General features: G+C 40.5%; 1 protein-coding gene across 3 annotated transcripts in view; it reads right to left on the reverse strand.

The window, feature by feature from the left end:
- The window catches only part of LOC102090989 (uncharacterized), a 35,862-nt gene that overhangs the window by 1,759 nt on the left and 14,560 nt on the right, over positions 1 to 19,543 (reverse strand). For all 3 annotated transcript variants that reach the window (XM_065075414.1, XM_065075413.1, XM_065075415.1), the window contains exons 5-10: positions 18,302 to 18,538; positions 16,824 to 16,901; positions 15,327 to 15,543; positions 10,266 to 10,474; positions 9,683 to 9,755; positions 4,999 to 5,116 (exon numbers count right to left, since the gene is read on the reverse strand). In XM_065075414.1, the coding sequence (XP_064931486.1) occupies positions 4,999 to 5,116; positions 9,683 to 9,755; positions 10,266 to 10,474; positions 15,327 to 15,543; positions 16,824 to 16,901; positions 18,302 to 18,538 (932 nt within the window). The remainder of the gene's footprint in view (positions 1 to 4,998; positions 5,117 to 9,682; positions 9,756 to 10,265; positions 10,475 to 15,326; positions 15,544 to 16,823; positions 16,902 to 18,301; positions 18,539 to 19,543) is intronic.

The following is a 19,543-nucleotide window of genomic DNA, read 5'->3' on the forward strand; positions in this document are numbered from 1 at the left end:
ACATTTGGCTGGCTTTTATGACTTTAGCTGCGACTGATTTGTCATACTCCTCCTTAACAACATATTTGTATTTTGTGAAATGTATAATTTTTTCAGCCCCTGAACAAATATATTTACATAACTGTGTCTAACGAGAAATTACATTTAACTTCTCAGAAATGACAATAACTAAAACCTGAACTGCCAATTCCACTTCATTAGTGTGGTAGAAATGCATTCCAAATGTTAATAAAAATTCCAACATGCTGATAAATTAGCGCTTCTAAGGAGCATGTGACACCTTGGTTAACATATTCAACCTCAATTATATTTCTCTTCAGCACCCTGTTATCTGGAACCTTTGCTGGCAATCAGAGGTGCTGTTTTTCAGCGGCCAATTTTCTAGATAATGTAGCTTATCAACACTGTGGGTAAACTTGCCAATGAAATCAGGCTGCACTGAACCACACACACGCTAATTGCATCTCTTTTTTATGCATATTTACAGACTGTCACTTCAAAGAAATCAGTGGCCCATTGAGGCAGCCAGTTAGCTGGAAGAATTGCCTCTTGCAAATGAAAATTAGCAAACAAGCTAGTGATAAATATGAAATGAACAAAGTATAAAAATACCCGTTTTGTTCTGAAACTTCATCGGCATCCCAATTTATACTTCCAAGGAAATAATTTTTTGAGACACATTGGATTCTGGGTATGAGACTTACCTTTTGTTTTAAATGAAGACTGAAATTTGCTATTTACTCTGTTATGAAGCAGAACTAATTCAGACTTTCCCCCAAACATTTCTGTTTTCACTAATCGGGCAGGATTTAAATATCAGCTTTCTTTTTTATTGTATTTGTCAATAAACACCAGAGCAGTTCAGAAACACTGAACGATGCACCTCGCTTAAGATCTGGCAACATAATAAAATCAAACACATTCCAGTATAGGACTGCGGATGGTTTACTTCTTTCCCCCAAGCACAACCCCTTTCTCTCCCCCCTCACTCTCCCAAACTCCTTGAGAACCGGTTTTCTTCAGAGAGAAACGTGCTTTGAGCAGCAGATGTGAAATATGTCGGACTCTTCTCCCTTACGTGCCTCTCACCGTGCTTACAAAACCATCAGCGTAATCATACTGGCTTTACACTATTAGAGACCAGAATAAGATCCATATGATTTTTAATTTTTTTTTCACTTACATATATGTTTTAACCCCAAAGTAATGCAGATCAGGGAATACAACACATCGTCCTCCAGCACAAGAGTTTTTGCTAAAAAGAGGACATTTTTCAAAGTGTTCTTAAAAGTGACCTTTGGTCTGACCACTGCAACCTGTAAATCATAGTGCTTTGCCTCTTGCTGGACTTTTCTTTAGGTTCACTTCAAGTAGCAAAAATTTAGATGTATAAAAAAACTTCATTAAAAATTTTTGTTATATAAATGAGGAAAAATATAGCGCAAAATTTAAAAGTTGCAAACACACATACTGATGGCACTATAAATATTAGGCATGTCATTGATACTACACATCTTCTGGGAAAGCTTTGATGCCAAGTTGGGCAATTTAATGTTGTCGAACCCTTTTAGGCAGATTTTAGTTGGCTTCTAACCAGTTCCAGGAAAGACAACTGCCAATGCATTAATTCCCTACCTCATCTCATATGCAGTGCTGAGCCTATCAGTACTTTCTGTTGCATGTCAATGTAATATCAAACTGCTGGTTCCTTAACATTAGACATGAGCATCAATATTTCATTATTGATACACAGGACAATTGAGACATTAAGGGGGGGAAAAAACAGCGCGCACACACACACACACAACAAAAACACACAAAAAACCCCAACAATTGCTTAAAACAATTGCTTAAAACATTTCCACTTCAAGAGACACATTAGGAAAAATATCACTTACCAGATACTTAACTGGAATTGTTACGTGTGCTCAATCCCCAAATGAGAGCAAAAAAAAAGATTCCATCTGTGTGTAACTTGATTTCTTTCAGATGAGTTATTAATTTGAATGAGTTAAGTACACTCCACTTAATCAGGAAGTGTTTAATCAAGAGATCCACTTAATTGGGACATCTCCCAAGGAATTAGATTTAAGTCCAAAGATACTTACTAGCAACAACTGCTGCTTAATGGGGATAGTAATGCTGCTTAATTGGGACACCTTCAGGTGATGCTGGGGTGCTCCTTCTCCCGCCAGCTCTGCTTCTCCTTCCTCTGTGATGAGGTACACTCAAAAACTGCCGTGATCCTGCCATACCTGTTTTCTGTCTCCTCATACCCACTGGGCTAAAAACCTGGTATGGCACCTTACAGCTGCCTCCATACCACCCCAGGAGGCAAGGCAGACCATGGGATGAAGCCTCTTTGCCCATCACAGCCCAAACCTCCCTGATAAGCTGGCACAGCTGTGGCTGTGGGTTGAGCTGAAGATCAACTTCTATCTGCCTGTCCCAAAGGTCATCACATTACGGCATTTTATGCCTTGCAAATCAAGAAGGGAGATGCAATTAGCCCCCAAAATGGACGTTGATTCAGTGCAATGGCTGCAAAAATGAAGTGTTCCAATGCTGCACACGCCAAAAAACAGAGACCATCAAAAGTTGCCCGCTCCATCACACCCAACACATGTCACATGTTTGGGGACTAGGAAAGGGACTAACACACGTTATGGGCAGCCAGGCATCAGCTTCCAGTCAGTGCTCTGTAAAGGTCCCTATTTGAAACCAGGTTCCCTCTGCAGCCTGACCCCTGCATCCTTTTCAGGAAGAGCCCAGCAGGGTACCAGGCAATTGCAGTAGATGGTGGCAGATGGTAGTAGAGGGGTGAGCACAGTTACCATGATACATAGAGACACTTGTTTCTGAATGAAGCAACAGGCAAAGTCAGCCAAAGCATGCAGGGAGTCTTGGCCACCTTTCCCCACAGGCATGAGGCTTGTCTGCCAGCAAGAGAAGCTTGAATCTTCAACTTTATAAATGCAATAAATTATCCTAAGGACTCTGCCATAACATTTTATGCATTGATAGCTTTTATGCATTGCTCTGCATAAGTTTTATGCACTCATTAAGAAATTAAGTTGGTAAAAAGTGACCAGATACGAAGAGGGGAAAAAAGGCCAAAAGGCTTGCATGGTGAAATAATACTTAAGGCCAGACTGAAATGTTTGGAGCTTCAGCCAGAGATAGGCTGAGAGTGCCTTAAAGTGAGTGGGAAGGGCAAAGGACCTACGGGCACACTTACGTATTTTAATTATGCAGAGACTATTTGGGGTACCCTCCTGCCCTATATCTACCTCTGTGTTCCTTACACTTCTCAAAATCCTCTCATTGTTGGAGATGGCTACATGCTAGGTTGGACATCCATACTCAGAAAGACTTGTCCATTTACAGTCCAGTGTCGGGTACTGAGCTCAAGTGGGTTGAAGATGCCCCTGTGCTTCAGTGAGTGACATCAAGAGACATGACAATGAGACCAGTGAGGTCCACGGATCCAAGCATGAGTCCGAATCTGCACTGAAACGCACGTTCATATCTTCTAGACACTTAGGGATGATCAAAATACAGCCCTGTTTTGGCTTCATAAGTAAAAAATTCAAGTGTGACTATTTTTTCCTCCATGCTCTGACAACTGTTTCCAGAAACATAATTTCTTCAAACATGAGTGTATGTTTCCAACTTATACAAAACAATGAGTTTTGATCATTCAGTGGATATTTGTTAGATTTATGTAAACCCATACAAATGGGTAATTCCTCATCTAAGAGATTCCTCATCCATGATCACTGTGAAAGTGGCACTACTATCTCACCTCTGTTGGTACCAATTACCTGTGTGTTTTCAGATACAGAACCTGCTGAGCTTTCCTAATTCCCTTCATCTCCCCTGGCTCTCAAAAGCCAGTGTAAATGCACTAGCACTAGTTGTGAGAACATTATTGCAAAGATGTTACAATTGGCATGGGGAAAATCCCACTACAAAGTAAAATGCTGTTTAAAGAATCTGTGGGTCCCATAGAGCAAAGGCTGGAGTCACTGGTATAATTAGTAATAAATAATCATAAGGAAGAGAGCTAGTGCAAGGAAGTGGAGAGCAGACCGACAGTAAAAACAGAGGCACTTGCCTCTCTGTGATTATTTTTTTTTCACTCTACTTTGTGGATTAAAATATGTAATTTGTTTTTCCTAATTTGATGTACATTATATCTTCATTATTACAATTTAACTCCTGGGTTAAAATCCTGCCCTTCTTACTTACTCTGATTGACTTCAATGGTCTATGGAATTTGACCGCTTCCAATTAATGCTGTCCACTTGGGTTTCTGCTTAGTACTATCATGCACTGTTAATTGTTTAATAAAATGACTGTGTTGGGCATGTGTGTGAGAAACAGGGAAAGAAAAAGTATATGTGGCAAGAAGACTTTTCTTTGTGAATAAATACCATAAAATGAACCATACAGCTTTAAGTCTCTGAAAATAAGGAAAATATAATTTGTAATATATATACATATATATATATATATTTTTTTTTTTTATTTTTTTTTTTCAAAAAATTACACCTGGCCTCCTGTGATTGTCAGGCCTGAACAGTATCTCAATTACAGCAGTACAATGTGGCTTTTAAAGTGCCTGTGTATTTGTCTCAAGTAAAAAGGGGAAAGAAGTATTGTCTATTACGTGTCAAAAGCCTTTTCTTTAACCACAGAAGGCTTGGACAGACTAAGGATATATTTCATCTGGAAGAGAAATGCTAAAAACTACCCTTCATGTTATTGGAAAACCTATTATCAAATGCTAAAACCTCTTCTTAAATCCTTGAGTATATGCAGCAACAGAGCAGGCTTGGTTCTAAGTATTTAAACCTTTGTTAAGGAAAAGACAACACAAAAAGGGATGCAATCCACCTGCTAATTAGAAACTTTATTTGCCGAGATACTGTTCATTTGAGCTTTTTAGAACATTTCATTCTTTATACTTTCAAAATTAGACTACGTTTTACTTACGGGGAAATGCAGTTGACTTTTACTCCTCTGTCAATCCACTCGGTTCCTAATGTCTGTGTTAATTTTACGACCCCAGCTTTCGAGACATTGTATGCCAACTGCTTCTGTGGGTGCGGGACTAGAAGGGATTCAAAAATAGAAAATCATTCATTCTTCACGTATTGAGATAGCTTAAACACGACATGGACAATTCCCTGTATTGAGATGAACTATTTGCCATTTGCCCTAGTACTAGGCAGGGAGAAACAGGAATTCAGCCAGCCACAGCACAAAAGAAAATCTGAATTTTGCCTTAGCAGCTGGGTTACTGGAAAAAATAGAGAAAAAATTAAAGACATTTTAAAGGTTCTATATTTGGACAAAACGAAAACCAATGTATTAAACATACATATGCAATGTTTGACTACTCTCGAGAAAGAGAAATAAACTTATACACACATGCACATTCATATATTATACACATATGTATGTTTATATACAAAATATTTGTACACTGTAATACTAATTTAAAACATTATAGCATTAATATAATATAATATAATATAATATAATATAATATAATATAATATAATATAATATAATATAATATAATATAATATAATATAATATAATATAATATAATATAATATAATATAATATAATATAATATAATATAGATAACATATTATATCTAGCTTCTTGGAACAAATTATTCTCCTTAATTTTTAAATTATCCATAGTCTGAAGCAAACACGTCATATTATCTAATCAGTGTTTGTGCGGATGTGAGCACAGGTGCGTCCCAAAAATTCAGAACACCCACCACTTTCAAAATCTGAAGCTTTTGAAAATGTTTCAGAGATGTCACATGTCAATCAAAGAGGGAAAATGATCGGCTTGCTAATTACAATGTTCAAGTTTGTTAGTGCTATGTGCTCGAGTGGCTCTGCCCCTCCACCAGCTCTCACATTTGCAGTATTCCCTGGAAAGCTACTTAAGGACAAATCCCCAGTGAGTGTAAAGTGCTTCAAACCCACGGGAGTCACAGCAAGTCAGTCCAGCTGTTGGGATTTACACCCACAAAATGTCTTTCCTTGGGCTTTTCTGGCCATCAGCATGACTTCATTAAATAAATCCAGTGCAAAGCACTTATCCATAATCAGCACCGTAACTGCACTGAGCATCACTGAGTTGCTGACTCTTCTGTGGAGGGAGAGTGGGGAAAACTGGTGCTAAATATCAGTAATCACAAAGGCAAGCATTTGTAGTCTGTGGGGTTAGTTAAGGCTGAACTGCCGCTTTTGTGTAAGGTACAGCAGACAAACCCCACAGCATTTTGATAAAAGCACATAAGCAAAACTGGCACTTGGGATTAAATTGTTCTTAGTTTAGTTTAGTTTAGGTGCATCTCTTCTAGTTCACTATCATACATGGTATCCCAACATATCCACAATTCCTTCTATTGACTAAAGCTATTTGGTTTAAGTATGTCAATTTAAAGGGTGAAAAGAAGATGGTAACTAACTGAGTTATCTAAAGTCTGAAAGAGATGAAAACCCTGCTGCAAATTCCTGAGCACGTGAATAAGGACTTTTGCCTAGATCATAGATGTTTGTGAATAGATTTAAAGCACAGACATGATGGGAGCAACAATCAGTGCTTCTTTGTTTCTGCACGTGCTGAAGGTTTGCTCAGAATTCAGAGGCTTTTTGCTTGCTATAAAGAGCATTTTGCACCATGGCCCCCCTCTGCCAGCACTTATTCTGCACTGATTTATTGTTCAATATGAAATAATTCGCATTTTGACCAGTAGAACTGCTTTGCCCTCTGCGTGTGCCTGTTGCCCCCCAGACGCAGTGTGCCATGTGGGCTCTTGAAAAGAGGTGGAACGTAATTTCTTGATTAATTGCCATGCATCAGCTCCAAGTTACATACAACTTCGGTAGTTAACCTTGTAACCTCCCAAAAGCAGTTCTCTGCTAAACTTTCCAAACATGTCTGTTTGTGATAAATCATTTGGCATTGGCTAAGAGCAGAAGTTTTGGCACCAGCTCTGCACCTCTAGCACACGTGGATGAGAACAGCAAGTTGTTGCGATCCATCAGAAGCGGCTTTCTGATTTGGGGTGGGTGCTTAGGGTTTTCAAGAGTCCTTCCATGTAAATCCTTTTGTCTTCATAAGATTATCTGAGGAAGGTAATTCACAAGATGAAATTTCTCCCTCCTGAGACACTCAGCTCCTTTCAATGAGAAGAGCTCAAGAAGAAGCCAACGGGTAATGCAAAGCTCTGGTGCTGGGTGGGCTTTCTGCAGCTGAACACCCACATCCCTTCCCTTACCTCAGGTGGTCTCTTACAGGCAAAAGAGCAAATCTGCAGCCCTCTAAACTCACACAAAACAGGGCTAGGGCTTGTGAATAAAGCTATGCCTCCAGCAGTGTCACCAACAAAATCTGAATTTGTAAGGCTTCTGGGAAGCAGGCATACTCACTCCTGTTTTGGATGAAGAAGATGGGAGGAAAGCAGATAAAAATGCTGCCAACCTCAGCTGCATTATATTTTAAATACCTGACACTATGTTTTTGCAACCTTGTTCAGTGCATAAGGCTTCAAGCCTGACCTTGAAGCAGCTGTGTAATGTTAATGAGCGGTGCACACAGATAGAGACAACCAGACCATTCACCACTAGGATATTCCCTGTAAAAAATACAGATCTGAGTTACACCTGTGCAAATCGCTGAGCCACAGCAGCCTTGTCTCCGCTGTTGAAGCATACGTCTGGAATAATTCCAGTGAAATACCAGAATCAAAATGCACATATGCAAAATGTATGCAGCTTATCTTCAATTAATTAAAACTGATTCTGAGCAGTGTAACTGGAAAATCACAAACAAAAACCTCCCTATCCTGCTAAGAGTCTTCTCATTTTCCTGTATCTCCAAGGAAGGACTCAACCTACAACAACAACAAAAAAATATCCCCTAACTATTTCTAGAAACATTTCATACTATGCCAGTTGGCCAACATACTTAAATAACCAACCAACCAACATATTTATTTAACATTCAGCAGATGGACATGATATGAACATCGTGGTTTTCAGTCGTAGTTTTATAACTACTAGATTTTTTCAATGCCAAGATTCAAACAGGTTCAGAAGGTAAACACATCTCTTTGTCTCTTAACTTATGGCCTAGCATGCATTAACTTTCACTGACATTTAAACCTATCTTGCAATGACCCTTCCAGGCTGCTCTTAGGGTTGCTTTCCAACACTCATTCCAGCTCCAGGAGCAATGCTGCCCTCAAACGTGATCCCCATGAGGGTCTCAGTGGACTTGCCATGCCAGCCAAGGAGGTACGACCCCGAGTTGGGGCTGGGCTGGATGCTGTGGTGGAATGGCATCACCTCCAGCTCAGCAGAGCTGCTCCAGGGCCCGATGGAGAAGAAGGGAAATGCATCTTCTTAAGCAGGGGAGAGCACTTGTGGGCTGCAAGAGCGAGGCCAGGAGCAGTGTTCCAAACCAGCAGACCCCCAGCTGTTGCCGGTTTCCAGAGATTCATGGCTTTCTCTTGGGTGGAATAGTTCTCAGTAAATCCTGCTTTGCAACGATGATGTGGACAGTGACAGCCCAAGCCCAGAGCAGAGCCCCACCATGCAAAGCAAAGCACAAAAACTCAGGGAGATTTGAAATTGAAAGCTTCACATTCTTTTCAAAACTATTTTTCTTTGGGAGATTTTGTAACTACAAAGCCGGGGCAGAGGGATGATGCTGGTGTTTAAGCGTAAGTAAAACAGCTGGTAAAGACACTCGAAAAAAAGTATTAACAACAACATTATAAATGCACTTTTGAAGAAACATTTAAAGTTACTGTGCAATAAACAGAGCAGAATGTCACCGAATGTCAAACTGGGCGCAGTAAAAATAAATGTTATTCCCAAGAAAAATAAAAAGACTGCATATTTATGTAACATTCAGCAGATGGACATGACATTAATACAGGGGGTTTCAGTTGTACTTTTATAGCTACTAGATTTTCTTGCCTAACTTGGCAACCCAAGGCACCGTTTGATTTTTGGATTTGGACAATACTGCAACAGATGTCCAGACCAATAAAATAAATTCCTAGAGGGCTATGCTTAATTTGTGTAATTGATCAATTTTTGTTACATGGGCCTCAGTTCACCAGCATGTAACTGCCTTCCAGATTAGCTCAGCAGTAGGGATTTCATTCCATATGTTACAATGGTTTACTGGTGCTTTTGACGACACTGCTGATTCAGCAGCGTTGGTAGAGACACCTGTTGGCAACGATAACGAAATAAAACCACAGGTACTGGGGCAAAGACCGACACAAAAGCCTTTGTGTGGCTTGTAAACATCAGATGGGCACCACGGCTTCCCGCATTCAACCACATTTTCCTGAAATGAATGGGGGGTGCACCAGCCCCTCTCCCATGTCATCAGTGCATCCCTGTCAGAGAAGGTGACTCCACCTCTTCTATAAAAAGTAATAAGTGCTCTAAAACATAGAGGACAGATAAATGTTGAAAAATGATATCAATAAAAATTTTGTAGTACATTTCCTCTAATACAAAATGTCAGTGATTTACTCCTTCCCAATACAGGTTTAATTGATTCAAATAGCATCGGTAGTAATTAAAATATGGATTCTGAAGCACAACTGTTAGCTCTCATCACTCACCTATTAAACTTGCCATAGATGCTGTGTTAATTATCTTCCCATACCCTTGATTCAGCATAATGCAGCCTGCAGCCTGTGACAGAAATTAAAGGAAAGACCAGTGACCCTTTTTGTGATTGTGCTAATAATGACATGATAATAAATTAGTCTTCACTTTTCAGAAGAGTTTATGTGCTAACACATTTTTTTTAAGCACTTGATATAAAAACTTGGTATAAAAATGGCTGATGCAGGAAAAATCCCATTACCATTTCAGACCCTCTTCACTGTTGGCCGTATTTTTTCAAAATAATCACTAATGTTGGTATTCACCCCCAAAATCTTTTTTGCTTTTCAGGAAGTGGTGAATAACCACCTTCTTAAATGCCTGGGCTTGAGCAGCCAGTAAGTACCACCTGCTTTTGAAAATATTGACCAAAAGCTGTAATTGATATAAAACAAATCTCTCCTTAACTCCACCAAAACTAGGACCCGTTTTTATTGTGATAATTACTAATAAAGTGTTATTAAATCTTGGTGAAGTAAATGCTTAGAAAATCAGTACCTGTTTGCAGAACAAACCAGTACAGCGTTTCTCACTTACTTGGCAGCACATAAATAATCCTCGTAAATTAACATTAAAAGTCTTGTCCCATTCTTCTAGGGAAGTATCTTCACTTGCAGAGTTCATATTGATTCCTGCATTGTTGCACGCAATGTGAACCGTGCCCCAGCGAGCTACGATTGTATCCACAATCCTTTGCACATCCTCAGGTTTGCTTACATCTGCTGCAAGGGCAATGCTTTTAATCCCTGCATTAAAATAAGAGTGATGAAGTCAGTACAGGAATTCACAAAGAAAAAGATATATATATTTGTTAATTATTATTTATTAATTCATACATATATGTATTTTTATATATATACATATATATGCGCCACCTTAACTCGTTGCTCCACAAATTTTAACAAAATGGCTGTTTGTTATAGTAATACTCCTTTTAAAGTTGACAGCTGGTGCGAGGTTTGGTTTTTTGGAGGCAAACATAAACCCGAGGTATGAGAGTGGAGTTGGCCGCTCCAGCAGGACGAAGCTTTGAACACTGCACCATCTTCTGTCCAAACCTCCAACTGCAGCTTCCCCGGCCAGGACCAGCTCCACAGAGCTGGTGACAGCAGCTCAGGAACAAGAGAAAGCAAAGGACTCTTCCATTTGATCAAATGTAGATTTTTATTATTATTATTATTATTTTTAATCCCAGTTTCCCACAAGATACTGCAGAACTCAAAACAATTTGTCCAAAAATGCTCTCTGGAAGAACTGCAGCATCCACATGGCTGAGAACCTCAGAAAAAAACAAACCAGTTTGAGGTGTGAGCTAACTGGGAATACCTGTAGATCCCCAGGTATGGTAGTCACAGTCCCTAGCCTTATTTATTGCAAGTAACACTACCAGAATAATATAAACATTCAGAAGTTAAGAGATTTACCAGTTTCAAAGCATGCAAAAGTTAGGTATTTTTTTCTGAGAAAAAGCCAGGCATTGATTTTTGCACCAGTGATGATATAGCTTCATTTAAGTTACTGTCCCAATCAGCTTTAAATACCCTTATTATTAAACAAAATGAGCAACCTACTGAGGTGTCTGGTGCCAACAGGATTATACCTGTCCTGAAAGTCAAACAAGGCTACACCAGTAGGCTGTGGTAAAATGGCCCTTATCTCACAAGGAGGGAGGCAGCCCCTGGGTTTGGACCATAGATCCACAGTCTGTAAGCAAAAAGTGCACAGGTAGGAAGCTACAGCTGTTAAAGCAATACGTCTTTGCTTCTATTTAAATGGAAAAATTATTTCCTATTGGTCCCTTTTTTAGATAATTCTAATAAAAAAATTAAAATTAAGCTTTGAGATGGAGGCTTCCATGAAAGCAAGGAAAAGCAATATCTGCCCACAATATTTGAAGAAAATGATAAGAGGCTTTTGGATGGAAAAGCTCCTCTTGATCTCCAGTGTCTCCAGGACCCTGCCAGTGTCCATGCCATAAAGTGATGCTGGTCTATCTGGGGTGCCCCCCACGCAGCACTATGGGACCCAATGTCCCCTCTGCCCTTCAGCTATGCCACAGTCTCCTTGCTTTCCACAGCAAAGAAAAGGTCAGACTCGCAATGCGGCCACCCACAAAAATGAACACAGGTTCTACCACAAAACAAGACCTCTTATTTTTTCACAGGTTTTATGATAAATACACTAAAAAAATAAGAATAACCAGACAGCCCCCGTTGCCCCTTCTAATTGCTATCAAGACATGTATTGTACAGGGAGCTGCTGCAATCTTTCTTATTCAATTTACAGACAAAATGGGTGCATGTTACTAATGGTAACAGAATGAGGCTCTTCACCTGCCCTCCAACTCTCACCCCATTTATGGCTTCATCTTATACAATAGTTCATAAAAACACAGCAAAAGGTGCCAGCGCGAGGGTCGGTAAAGAAGCAGTGAAGGCACACTTGCTTCTAAACAGAGTCCCACACTTGACCTTAATCAATTCAGCTGATATCCCTGCAGTCAGGGAAAAAAACCCACACTCTCTCTCCACTGCCTCTCCAAACCATCTGCTGTAAATAAATAAATAAAATAAACTGTGGAAAAATAGCTTAAAAATCAGTGGTCCTAACCGAAGGTAAGAAACCAAAGACATGACCACGCTGCTATATGCACAACAGTACCAATGCAGATCTACGGCCCTCAGTTCAGTTTTGTGATGCTTGTGGAGGCAGTTTTGTCATGAGATGGGCAGCACAGGGGCCCAGTAGCTCTGTGTTGGAGAGGCATTGATGTTCCGAATCTGTCCGAGGTGTCCTTCTGCAGGGAACATGTACACAGCCCCCCTGCCACGGAGCTTCATCTCTGCTCTCTCGGTATGAATGGGGGTAAAACATTGCATATAGACAAGAAGATCAGAAGTGACATTGTGGGGAAGGCATTTGCATAGTTTACAGTGAAAAAGCACATTTTAAAAATCCCATCAGACTAATTCTTCCCTTAAGGTACAGGCAGTAATTCACCCTGAAGACAGATGCGTATGTAGTGGAAGGTAACCCTTAGGATTTTTTAGTTATGTTTCATAATTTTTGGTTCTTCTGTCAGGATCCATTAGCAACTGCTGAAAAAGGTATTCACGTAGGATCTAAAAACAAAGACCCCTGTAGCCAAGGGAGATACACTTGAGCTGTCTAACAAAGCTAAAATTGAGATCACAGAGGTTCTGATGTTTAAAACTCATCATGAAATGATAGTACCATCCCAAAAGACAGTAAAGGGCTCCTTGTATAAGAAGCAAAGCGAATTTAAGAAAGCTAAGCAAAATGTTTTGAAAAAATATCAGTATAGGAATGACTTGGGGCACTGCGTTTCCAGCTTTGAATTAGACATCCACAACCAAAGAGCGGGGGAGTGGGAGTGGAAATCACAGCTTCTTTGTGCTTGCTATAGCAGGAAAAATAGATATTAATACCATGGTTGTTTCAGTTTATTCATATGAATATTTTGAGAGTAAAGCTAACTGAACTTTTTTGTCAAAATTTATTTTCAACAGAGTATGTTACTCCTTTGAAGCCAAAATGTTTTGTGGAAACATTGATTTCAACAAAAGTTTTCAAGGGAAAGCTTCTGAGGTCCAGGCTAGACTCTTCAGTTACCTCTGGAGAGAAAGAGATGGAAAACCTGACCTTTTCAGATCCTTTCCAAAAACTGACATTTGGATATAATTCCCTTTCACAAAAGCATTACAAAGTTTGGGTTTTGTTCCAACAAGGAATGACAATAAATTTGAAACCTCAGAAACCGTCATGAGATGGAATAGATGTGCCCCAACCAGCTGCACTGGTCAATTTGATAGAGAATGTTTGACCTCAAAGGATAAAGATGTGTAAAGACTGAGAAGTGAGATTTTCTTTACTTTAGACTGCAATGATATTTGCTATGCTTCATGACCTCCCGGACTGCATTTTGTAACAACCCTCCCCCCACCTCTTCTGGGCTTGCAGCCCATCGGTGAAGGAGAAGAGATATAGGACAGCCATTGAAGGAGGGAAGATCAAACTCCTACTGCAAATGCCCTGGAGAAAAGTTAAGTTGGTTTTCAAATAGGCTGTTGGCATCCAAAGTGTCATGGCTCCATCAAGTAGCCCATTTCTATCTGAATAACTCTACTTGGTATGCAGAATCTCACTGTGGAAAAAATGTCCAAAAGGCAAGTTAACTTGTAGGGCACAGCTACTTTGTGCCAAGCCATATGGCTTCAGTGCATAAGAAAATGAAAAGGCTTCAGGGAAGGAGAGACTGGATGAGTCAAGAATTTGTAATAGGAGATGGACACTTTCTATTCTAGGTCATTATTTAGGATCAGACCAGCAATCAAGGTTTTATCCATTACACTAATACTTAAAGTGTCTCCTGCTTATTACAGCTGGGATTATACAGACCGGGACTCTTTGTTTAAGATGTTCTCTGTGGAGGCTCAGGATGGCATCAAACCCAGAACTGAACCATTCCCCACCGCTGCCTGAGGAAGCTGATTGAAACTGAGTGATAGAAATACATCTGCAGGGGCTGGTTTTGCTGGAGAATATGGTTTCCAACGGTACAATCCCTTTCTGAAGCAAGACTGGGAATAAATATTGGTGACTGCATCCAAACAGGAATATGAAAATTTCCTGTGTTAAGCTCCATCTTTATAGGCGATAAAGTATTGAACTTTGACGAAGGCTTGGTTGTAATCTTACAAAAAGAATTATCAAATGAGTAACGCTTCCTCTCTTTTCTCATTAAATTATATTTCCAGTTTTCTTTTTCCCCTTCACAATTGCAGTTTAGCGTGACTCTAGGGGAAAATTCAATTTGATGTCACATTTTCTGTTTTTACTGCTAAGATAGAAGTGGCTTGTAGAGGATTTTACCTCTTTTTTTCAGATTTTAGTTATTACGTCTATTAGTATTTTGTTCCTGCATCTGACCCTGCATGCATATTTGAAAGAACTATAGCGGAGGGTTTAAAAATTATTTGCTTCAATTTGGAGGCACAAGGAGAGATTTAGGCTGACATTACCTCTACCTTGTTTTGGTATTTTCGCTCATGGTCCAGACATTAGGTACAGAAGAAGTGCCAGGAAATGGATGTGTACTAATGAGTTCATAGGAAATCTCTGTCATCCACCCTTAGTGAAGCCTGAGGTGCCTTGGCTGCTGTATGATTTACTCTGAGGAACACCATCTCTGTTCAACACAGCTTATACAGACCCCGTGTGCAAGAAGTGGCCCTTTGTCCCTGTCATTTGTGGCTCACTGTTATGTTACCTTTGGGCACTCTTGGCAAGGAATTTTGTTTGGATCACTTTACCCCTCTGGTTGAGTTTATATTGATAAATAACTCTAACAGATAATGTGATATTAATGACTGTTTCCTGAGACAGGAGAAGCTTTGTGACCATGGCATGTATTTGCTGTTTGAAAATCCTCTGCTCTAAATGTGTTCCCCATCCAGGCTGGATGGAAGATAACCACACTGCAGAGAAAGGATCAGGTTAGAACAAGCAAAGCAGCCCATTACAACACTCATCACTGGGTTGTGTACAGCAGGACCTGCAGGTCAGCCCCGTGTTTACCTTTGAGGTTGAGCTCACGCACCACCGCTTCTGCCTTTGCGAGGACCAGATCCACAACGGCTACTTTAGCACCAGCTTCCCCCAACGCATGAGCAAAGGCTCTTCCAATTCCTTGCCCTCCACCTGTGACATAGGCCACCTTGTCATCCAAACGCAGCCGGTCAAGGATGCTGCGTCTGTTATAACCCCAGAAGACGTCATCCCTCACCACTTCTTTCTAAAACAAAAACATATATACATCACACAATAAGGTGTAAAGCTCAGTAACGTGACAGCTATGAAGGACTCTGCCTGTGAGAGTGAAGTGGGAACACACAGGGGGATCCATGTTGTCTTGACCCATTATTTAATGCAAAAGATATGACTAATTCAAGCTGAAAAGCACCCTTATCTCCACAGGTATTAGTCTCAACAGATGCACTAAGGTGCAAGGCAATGGAGAACAAGAGCTGGGATGTGGGGAGATGCACTGACCACTCCACTTATGTGAGAGCAGGGTATGATGTTTCTTGACTCATCTTCCCATGAGAGATGGGTCAGGAACAACCTCTCAGAAGATGACCGATTAAGTCCTCTAGCTTTTTCACCCCACAGGGCCAAATCCTGCCCTCAAGGCTCAGCTGGCTCCAGGAAGACAAGGAGACTAAGAACAAGTTCTCAAAGGCAGGATATGGTTCAAGTGAAGTGCAATCAAAATATCTTCACAAGGCTGGTGCGCAAATAAAGATCTCAGCCAACAACTTAAACCAAGCTGTCATCTGATCAGCTGCCATACATCATTTCCCCCGACTGGAATCAAAATTGAAAATACAAGATGTTTAAAATATTGAGCTTGAAATGTCAGGAATTACCAGTGGGTGAAGTTTTGAGAGCACTCAGAAACTGCAAAACAATCAGGATGTTTGGATCTGGATTTACCGAGTTAGGTCATTATGATTCCAGATGTGAATTTCATTACAGCTGGATGATGCCCACTACATAAAAAGGAAAAAGAAAAAAGCACCATCTTTTCCACATGACAAGCAAAATCTAAGGCCATGAAAATATTCAGCTCAGAGAGAGCAGGAAGGCATCATGTGCTGCCTTTGTGAAAAAACAAACAAAAACTCCACGTTACTTCAGAAATATTGCATTGGTGCATCACAGCTAGGCCCCAGCTCTGTCTGCCCATGCTCCCCTGCATGGGAAGGACCAGAGAGCACCTGGCAGATACCCAGCCAGCAGCAAGCCAGCTGCTCTGGAGATTTATCACAGAACCAGCATAGCTGATCCAAAACACTTTGCAGGGAATAAGCATTTAATAGCTTCAGTGTAGCCCTGGACTAGCAAGGCTAATATGTGCCAAGCCCTGAGCTGGTAACTCCAAGCTGCAGAGCACCATGGCACAACAGAATGCGAGTTGGAGCTCTCACCACAAAACCTCCAGAAATTATTTTGTCACAGTCCTCAGTAGAGTCAAAATTTTCCAAGAAGTGTTCACAGAGAGGAAATACACACCTTGGATTGAATTACTGCATCGGGAGGTGCAGGGCTCCTTTGAATGATACTCAGTCCACTCTGCACAGGTAAAATGATCTGCAAATATAACACATACACACACAGTTCTCAACTGGTTTGTACCTGGCTTTCCATCGCTGCTGTGAAGGGTAATCTTTCCTTCCTTCCTCAGGCCATGGCAGTTTTTATCCCACTCCTACTCTTTAGCTGAAATTACTTCCAAAATAAACATGTCAGACATTTGAATTTTTCAAATTCCTCTTCCAAACTCATGGCTTCCACAAATGCCAGGAAAAAATGCAACTTTGTCTCTCTGTTTTCTAAATCAGTGCCAGCTGCTGAGGTTTCTGGGTTCCCACTGCCTGGTTAGTGTTGTCATTAGGCTACTCCGGTTGTATTCTTGGAGCTCACCAAACAGTAATAGCAACAGTTTGCTGTTCTTCAGCACTTGCTAGAACATCTGTCCTACACCCATAGCTGCATGTCAGTGGGTTTTGCCACCTCTCTTCTCTGATACTATTACCACACTTCAGTGAAAGCTGCACTCAGTGTTGGAGATCCAACATCAGCATCAAACTATTAGAACATTAGACATGGAAACAGCATGCTATTTACATGAATTGAACAGCTAAAAGTAAGATCATGACATGGAAAATTATAATTATTTTTTCCTCTTCTACAAATAAAAGCTGTTGCTACTGGTATGTTGATGACAGAAAAAAAATACAGAATCATTGGAGGCATCTCCAGAGGCCATCAGACCTGCAGATAGACAAGAACCTTAAGCCTATGGGGCAGGTACCAAAACCTCCTGGGCAGGAGCAGCAAGGGAGGGGTGCTTGGGAGTGAGGTGGCAGATCTCACCTGTCCCACCATGGCTCTGGCCTGCCAGCACAGAAGGACAGGCAGGGTCCAGCCATCCTCAGTGGCTTCCCCCAGCCACAGCAGCCCCTCTGTCACCCCAGTGCAGCCATGGCTTGAGGGCACCCTTTGCAGGCTGGTGACGACTGCCCTAGGGTAGCATAATTTACACCTATTTTTAAAGTCCTGGAGGATATTTGTCTATTTTTGCCTCTAAAACCACAGCATATTGTTTATGCATCCTATTACAATTTTTTTTTCTCCTGCTGGAGTAGGAGTTTGTTGACTCTTGTTGTGCTGGTGATGCCCTGCAGCCTCCAAAACCTTTAAAGCAGAGCAGCTGTTCCTTGGTTGTACTGTAGAGCCGATTATTCACTCTTAAGTGTTCCACTTTTATCTTGTCTTTAACACTGTATATGATGTAGACAGCAAGTAGAGACCATTTCTGAATATAGAAACTCATACATAGAGCTCAAGTGAGGTGAATTATATTAAAATTTGAGTTCATTTTAGGTCCCACAGATAATGACACCAACAAAAGAAACTTTTTAAACAGTACTTTGTAAAATCCATAGATACAGTACCATGGGCACTTTAACCAATTGCATTGCACTAACCTGCTGAACACGAGGATCTGAATTAATCACTGTATTTAATTTTCTGACAGCTAGTACATTTTCATCAGATATGTTCTCCAGGTAGACTTGTCCTTTCATGAGTGTATTCTCTACACAGATCACTCCATCCATTCTCAGCAAGTGGTTATCCATGACAAAGCTGTAGTAGTTAACAGCATTCCTTTGATCAGCATCAATAAAGACTATATCAAAGTGCTCATCCTCAGCATGTAATGCCTGGAAAAAAATTATGTTGGAGAAAACACTAATTATTTACCTGAACATGTAAAGTTTTGCCATTAAAATTTCCTTTCCATAAAATCCAAACCAGAGGGAACCCTGTTCTTTTAAGCTAACCTTGCTAGAATTACTTCTGAAGATCTTGTGAGTTTTCCATGCTTTGCAAAGAATTCTTCAGCTATGTTCGTGCTGAAAACTCTGAACCTCTCAAAGAAAATCAGGCTATAAAAGAGGATGGTTCATCCCAGCTTGTGGTGCTGAGAGTCACAGCAGAAAACTCTGCATATCTACAAAGGGAATTGATCCATCAGGATAGGGGAGAGGACTGGCATCAAATCCTGTAGCTGAGGTGCTACAATAAGTTCTCTCTTCTCAAAAGAGAAACTATCAACAAATTGAAAAGTGGCAATTATATCAGTCTTTGGGAACTGCAAACTAGGGAGTCCCACTTCAGTAGCAGGCAAATAGTTGAAATCCCAATTAATAACAGAACTATAAAACACATAGAATAACAGGTCATGGTAGAGAAAAAGCAGTACAGCTCCTATGAAGGAAAATGGTGTTTCTTTAATCTAAAAAAATACTTTGGATGGATCAGCAACAGAGAGGATAAAAGAGAACTGGCTGCTATCATCTAATTGGATTTTCAGAAATGTGGCACACCTTCCCTCCAAGCAGGCTGCTGATGATAATGTATAAAAGTGTTGATGGATGACCAGATGGGAGCCTTTACAGCCTTCTCCTGTGGCAGTTAATGCACTTGCTGCCCAAGAGGCTGCTATGGAATATTTCAGATTCCATCTGGGACTACTTAACTGCATCTGTGTACGTTACAATGAGACAACGGCTCATCCACCTATCTCGACAAGCAGAAATGCTTTCAAGTCTTGGCATTTTGAGTGAGAAGAGAAACAATTATGTTTTCCAGAGCTCACTGTTTCTACCACAACTTTTAACAGCAGTTCTTGCGTCCAGATTTCCCTTTTGTGTTTGGAGACATTG

Source organism: Columba livia, chromosome 10, assembly GCF_036013475.1.
Source record: "Columba livia isolate bColLiv1 breed racing homer chromosome 10, bColLiv1.pat.W.v2, whole genome shotgun sequence".
Lineage (NCBI taxonomy): Eukaryota > Metazoa > Chordata > Aves > Columbiformes > Columbidae > Columba > Columba livia.